This window comes from Artemia franciscana, chromosome 7 (genome assembly GCF_032884065.1).
Source record: "Artemia franciscana chromosome 7, ASM3288406v1, whole genome shotgun sequence".
Lineage (NCBI taxonomy): Eukaryota > Metazoa > Arthropoda > Branchiopoda > Anostraca > Artemiidae > Artemia > Artemia franciscana.
In genome coordinates, this window is record NC_088869.1 from 21,347,815 (window position 1) to 21,354,873 (window position 7,059).

At 36.1% G+C, this 7,059-nt stretch overlaps 1 protein-coding gene across 1 annotated transcript; it reads right to left on the reverse strand.

The window, feature by feature from the left end:
* Window positions 1-375: 375 nt before the first annotated feature.
* Window positions 376-7,059, reverse strand: LOC136029628 (triadin-like). The gene is made up of 4 exons (XM_065708130.1): window positions 7,052-7,059; window positions 3,022-3,299; window positions 1,080-1,601; window positions 376-1,001 (listed from the first exon to the last, which is right to left on the reverse strand). The coding sequence occupies exons 1-4, from the start codon at window positions 7,057-7,059 to the stop codon at window positions 376-378; spliced, it is 1,434 nt and encodes a 477-aa protein (XP_065564202.1).

A 7,059-nucleotide genomic window follows, 5' to 3' on the forward strand; every position in this document is an offset into this window, starting at 1 on the left:
TTTGGTACTTTGATTAAGGTTTGAACTAATCTTATGATCAGTAAGTTTATAGAGGTGAGAGCTCTGCCTGTCATACGTTGGAGCTTGAAAAACCTTTGCGCTTACAATCTCTACAGAATATCCTCCACTAACTACAGGCTCACTCAGCTCTTTCTTGCACAAGTCCCTCTTTTCAGACTGAACTTTACCTTCTCTTTGTGAAGGCTCTACTTTAACTTCATGTGCCTTTTCTTCCTTCATAGAGGCAATATTAGGTCCGATAATGGGCTTCACTGGGACAAAAGATTGCACCATAGAATAATTTTCATTTTGTGACTTATTTTCATTACTTGTTGACTCTAATCGAGATGCAACAGAGTTCCCCAAAGATATTGCCTAAACATTAGGCTTATTCTCTTTTACTTTGGCAGCTTCACAGCCAACAGTCGTTGGTATAGTATCTTGGATATTAGTGTTTTCTGGTTCACAGATAATTTCTTGTTCAATTTTTGGAGTTTTCTCTTTTAAACTGGGTTCTTCACCTTTGATGGTCTGATTAATAGAGCCTTGAACTTCTAATGGAGCACTAGTTGCGACTGTTGGCGGATCTATTTTGAATTTTGTAACGGTGGGCATGATTTCTTCATTGGCTTCCGATTCAACTTTAACCCTTACATCTACGATAGGCGATGTTTTTGTTTTGCTTTTTTCTGGCCCAGATCTCAAACTCGGAGGCAAAATCGAATCAATACAGGGATCGGAAGCAGGCTGTGAAGTAGGTGGCTTCTCAGGCTCTGTTTTCACTTCAGTTTTAAAAGATTGAACCTTAGCAAAGGCTGAAGTGTGTAAAGGCTGTCCAGGAGCTTCTCTTGAATCAACAGTTTTCCTCCCTTCATTGCGAGCAGATAACGTACGAACGTCTTTCTGAATATAATCTATACGAATGGCTTGCCTTGCTTCTTTCTGTGGCTCAGGCCTTTGTACTGAGCACAGTCCCAATCTTAAAGGGCCTTGCTTAAATTCTGGGAGAGTAAGCTTAGATTCTGGTCATGACTTCAGCTTTTCGGGAGGACTCTTCAACTTTCTCTGATCAGATTTGCTTTCCGATTCATGCTGTCCAAGGCTCATCTTTCGTTCAACATTTCTTTCGTCATAGATAGGTGATGAGATTTTTTTGGTACGCATTTCAAGTGCAAACGGCTCAGGTTCACTGAATTCATAAACGTCACTGAAATCAGATTTAACGGAAGTGTTAAGGGTTGGACCAGGGGTATGAGCCTCTTCTAAAAGCTTCTTCCTAATAGGACCACGTCTAGGACTGGCTCTTGTAACCAGTGACCCAGGAGGATCTTTCGTTACAGATTCAGGGGTTGATGTAGTGAGAACAGAAGGCTTCGCCTCTTCAGCTTTAACGGGGGGTGAGATTCTTTTTTCTTCTACTTGTACCTTCTTTACATCAGCATCCGAATCGTTCCTTACAACTTTTGTTGGCGTCAGTTTCAGATCAGCATGAATTTTCCTCAAGTCAAACTCAATTGTGGGTGGCTCATCCATGATTAAGGTATCCGAGTCGGAATCAGAGCCACTGAGGTTCGAGTCATCATCAGACGAATCTGACAAACCTTGAAAGAAAAGTGTAAATTACCATAGCTAGCAACAAAACATGAGACATTGAGGACAAAACCTATAGTTTGTGAGCAGTGTTGCCAAACGATTTCCACCTGGGGGGGGGGAGGGGGGTAAAGAGCTTATGGCATATTGTTTTAAACTTAAATAACTAAGTCTTTTCGTCTCATTAATATCAGTGAACGATAGGAATCGGCCTACTTAATTTATTTCTCTTTAAGAAACAATTCAACTTATAGTGGTTGGCATGCTCTAATTTTTGCAGCCAAATACTCCATACCTCTAAGTTTTCTCAATGCATGCTTTCTTTTGAAATTTCTTAAAATAACAGTGGGATCAATTTAATTTCGTGTTCTTTCAGCCATGATTCGATAGCAAAAAGTAATGAGAAAAAATAACTAACGTATAATATCTAAACAGTCTATTGCAAAGGAGTTCCTTTTCATACACGAGAATTCCCACCCTGTTGCATCATTGTTAGCTAAGCAGTTACACCGCTCAAGAAAGTCGTCCAGGGTTGGCTCAGAATGATCCACCACTATTTTTGAAAGATTTTTTAAGGCCTTAGAAAAGGAGAATTTAATTGTTTTGGTCAATACAGCATAGAGGATAAAACTGTACTAGGAAAACATACGACCAATCCCATACGGTCATATTCACACTACTGTCACTCTTTCTGTGTGATGTCCAACATGCTGACAAGCAATTTCTAGTAAGTAAGGTGAGGGCTCGGAGAGGATTATCATTTTCGAAACGAGAAGCCTTTTATTTCAGTATCTTTTGAATAAAGATATCTTTTATTTTAATCGTATACTTCACAAAAATGCCTTTAAATGATTAAAATTGCACAATTAGAAACAAAATTGAAACCATTGGAATTGATCATGATGATATATAACAGACTGTCGTATTTTGAGAATCGCTTATGGTTTATTAACTTCCTAATATTCCGCATACAGTTTTCGCTCGATTATAAAATTTTGCTATTTTAACATCATTTTTCTCTTCATTTATTATTTCACTTTTTTGACTTATTATATTACTGTTATTATATTAGATTATTATTTTTTACTTTTCCCATTTTTTCCGTTTTTCCGTTTCTCGCTTTCCGTTTTTACTTTTCCCTTTTCATTTTATTATTTTGTACTTTATCTTTTATTTTATTTTTATTAGAATTTACTTTTTCCCGTAATTTTCGCATGCTATTGCTAATACTTCTATCTGCTAAAAGCTTAGAACTTATTGAATGAATGACACCTGTTTAGTGCAAATGTTTTTTTGTTTTTTGCCAAGGCTAGCAGATATTGAGATACTGAACAACAGCGTTTTGACAGGTATTACAAACTTTTCTGATAGAAAGAAGATTTTCTGTTCTTTCAGAAATCTTCAGAAAAAAAGCAGGAAAAACTGATTTACCAGATCCAGTTTCGTCCTTTCTATCATCTTTTATCTTCGGCGATTCATCTTTTCTTGGTTTCTCAACAGTCGACTGACAACTTATAGAGGAAGTGATGCTGCTTGGTGTCCCAGTACGTGAACTAGGTTGTGGTGAACGACCGAGCGAAGATCGACCTCGTCGATTGGCCCAATCAGATCGGGCTATTGGTATTGGTACTCTCTTTCGGTTGGGAGTCCATGTTAGATTTTGAGCAATTCTGCTTCGGGTAATCCATTCATCATATCGAATATTCCAGCTAAAAAAAAAAACAAATAAAAATAAATAATCAAGAAAAACTAATTCGTGCATTCTGCCACAATAACTATAAACACAGTCAAATTCTTCAGTTTTAAGATTCAAACGTAATATAGATAAAAGAATAAGTTAATGTTTTTCCGAAAAAGTGGATTACCTAATTAGTCCGTTCACCTCTTTGACTCCCAAAAATATTCATATAAAAATGAAAATATCCTCCAATCAGCAAACAATGGATTCACGTTATGAAATTACTTAATTCAAATGATGTGTTGTAGGAAGTGTGGGTACTTGAGCTGCCTGTCCCCAACAATTTAAGGCCTATAGGCGGCCGGTATCTATACGGCTCTTCCCACTCACTCCCGCTTTCTTCTGCATATTCCATAAATATTACTGAATCAACCCTACTTCCATTGTCTTCTTCATACTTTAGTACATGGGTCAAACATTACAAGATTTCACAACCAACGACGCTAGGCACTTGGCAGAAGCTAAATTAGTGAAAATTCGATAATTCTGTTGCAGCGGTGAGCAAATCTACGTGACAGTTCATCCTTTTTTTGACAAATCGACCATGCCGTCGTGAAATGTAACTATTACGAGTCCAAATGGGGATACTAAGGAGATACTTGCAGAACCTAAAGAATAGCGATCGGATTTGCCTTTTATCAGATGCAAAGAATAATTACCAAAAAGGTGTCAAAAACAACACAGGAGGCGCAAAAAAAGCATTATATAGCCGACCAAGGGTTTTCTTATCAAACTGGCCCTTTACCCTGGCGAGAAGACCATAAGGTTTTCGTAGTTTCTATTTAAAAAAAAAAACAATTATAAGCACCCTAGTGGATCTAAATGAATTTCCAAACGAAGATCTAAATACCAAAATGAACTGAAAGATGAGATTTTGGCGGGGCCAACTTGGATTGTATCATTGGAGGCCGTGCTGCAACAAGTACTCCAAATTTTTACTTAACTATCAAGTATTAAGTACTCATTGTCTTTTACTTAAATATCAAGTAATAAGTACTTTCCAAATTCTTATTTAAGTATCAAATGTCAAGTACTTGCCAAAATTGTACTTAAGTATTACTTCAAGTACTACTTCAAGTAGTTATTCTATATATATATATATATATATATATATATATATATATATATATATATATATATATATATATATATGTATATATATATAAGTAGATAATAAAGTAGATAGTCTTTTTACATAAATTATCACTGGAAGACCGAATCCGAGAAGGCACATCTATTAAACCTCAGTAAATCTCAGTAAATCTCAGATGTCATCTGAGATTGCATTTTGTAGCTATTTCACAATAATTGTGTTTAATAATTGTAATAAAGATGTTAAAAAAAAGTTTGCTTTAGTTTTCTTCTCTCCAGTTGTCAAGATTATTGCAGCTCTTCTGATGATTTCTAATATTTGAAGCAAATCAAAAGACATCTCGATTATGAAAAGGTGCATAATGCAATATCTCAGGAATGATTAGTGGTATTAAATTGAAACTTTCATAATATGTCGATGGGAATAATATACTATATCACAAGACCCAATGTTCACCAGCGTTATCAAAAGGGTGTATCTCAGTAACGGATAAGGATATCAAGTTGCCACTTTCAGGGCATGTTGAGGAGGATGTTAAACTACATCAAAACACTATATATATATATATCCAAATTATCAAAAGGGTGTATCTCAGGAATAGTTAAGCTAAGTAAAGAATGAGATTGCTTCAATGAATTATTTTTTCCCAGAGACATTCGTATGTAAAGAGTTGTCGTAAAAACTTTAGAGGGGGCTCACTCGATTTGAAACTGAAAGTTATAACCTTCTTTTAAGAGTTAAAAGTGATTGGAGGGCAGCAGCCCCCGTCTCACGCCTTTCTCAGTTTCTCTCCTCCTTGAACCCCTTAAAAGCACCTGATCAAAAGTTCGAAATAGCCATTTCATTCAAGATAGTCGAAAGGTTAAATAGATATGCCTCCAAGGATGACATGACCCCCAATGGTTCCTGGGGCAAGGGCTATAAATTCTTCAAGTTGTCCAGGGTTCACGTATTAGTTTTACTAATAAGAAATGAGGGCATTCTCCTTCTGATCTTGGGTCTTCAAAGGGGCTACGGGTAATAAGGAGTGACTTTCAGTGAAACCAAATCAAACGACACTATGTGCATCCCGGTTGTCAATATAGTGTACTGCAATATCTCGGGAAAAGCTAGGGGTATTAAGTTGAAACAGTCAAAAAAATTGAAGAGGATGTAAACAGATTCAAAACACACTATGCGCACGCTGTCAAAAGTTCGTAGCTACAAAATCTCAGGGAGGACTAAGCCCATTAAATTTTTACTTTCAGTGAATGTTAAGGGACACCTTGATCCGGGTTAAAGACACTAAGTGAACCCAGGATGTTTAAAGGGAATACCTGCAATATCTCAGGAATGGTTAAATGTATTTAGTTGAAACTTTCAGGGAACATTGACAGGAATGGAATGTTGAGCTAAATTAAAAGACAGAATGTTCATCCAGGTTGTCGAAAGGGTGTTTTTGTAGTATCTTAGGAACAACCAAGGTTGTTAAGTTGAAACTATGCAAGAGTGTTGAGGGGGGGGGGGGGTAGTGAACCACATTAAAAGACACTATGCTCATACTACTTTTCAAAAGGATGTATCTGCGATATATCAGAAACGTCTAAGGGTGTCAAGATAAAATTTTCAGAAAAAGTTTAGGAAACATTGAATTAAATCAAAAGACACTAAGTGCATCCTAGTTATCAAAAAGATGCAATTAAGATATATCAGGAATAGCTAAGGACATTAAGTTGAAACTTTCATGGAATGTTTTGGATGACTTTGAACTAAACAAAGACACTATATGCATCTAAGTTAACAAAAGGGCATATTTGGTATTCCCCAAGAAAGGCTAAGGGTATTAGGTTGAAGCTTTCAAGGAGGGCTGGGTTAATGTTGAACTAGAACAAAAGACACTATATGAATCCCAGAGTGGTCAGAAGGGCGCATCTGCAATATATCAGGATCGGCTAATGGTATTAAGTTGATATTTTCAGGAAAATTTGAGAGGTATGTTTAACAAAATCAAAAGACACTATGTGCATCCATGTTGTCAAAGGGAATATCTTCATAGTAATAATCGTATTATACAGTTAAATACTCCAAATACAGGAAGAGAATACCACAGATTCAAAAGGAACTTGAGGACAAGACTAATCTAAATGATTGAAAAACGACAATTTTTTGGCGAGGATGGTGAAGACAGTAGCGATGGTGAAGACAGTAGCGATTTTGAACCTTCTGAGAAATCAAGTTATAGTGACGTCGTCTCCAAACCTGAAGTAGTTCCCAAACCTGATGATAATGACGAAGATCCCCATGCAACAACATCAAAAACGAATGAGAATTTGTGGACAGAAATACAGAAAAAAATCCTGAATTATCTATTTCCAAGAAAATGTTGGTGTTAAATTGGATATGTTAAATATTACAGTGTAATGCTGGTGGATTTATTCTTTGGGGGAAGTTTGTTGCATTAATCTTAAAACAAACAAGCTATAGAATGTAAAGGCTAAATATGAGACGAATTCAATTTCAATTATTACTTCGATATTTTCATTTGCTGATATCTCAATACTGTGTACCCAGATTACACAAGATGAGATCAGTACTAAATCCTTAGTATTATATGTGAAAACTTTGCATAAGATAAAAGTATTTGGACTTACTAATCCAT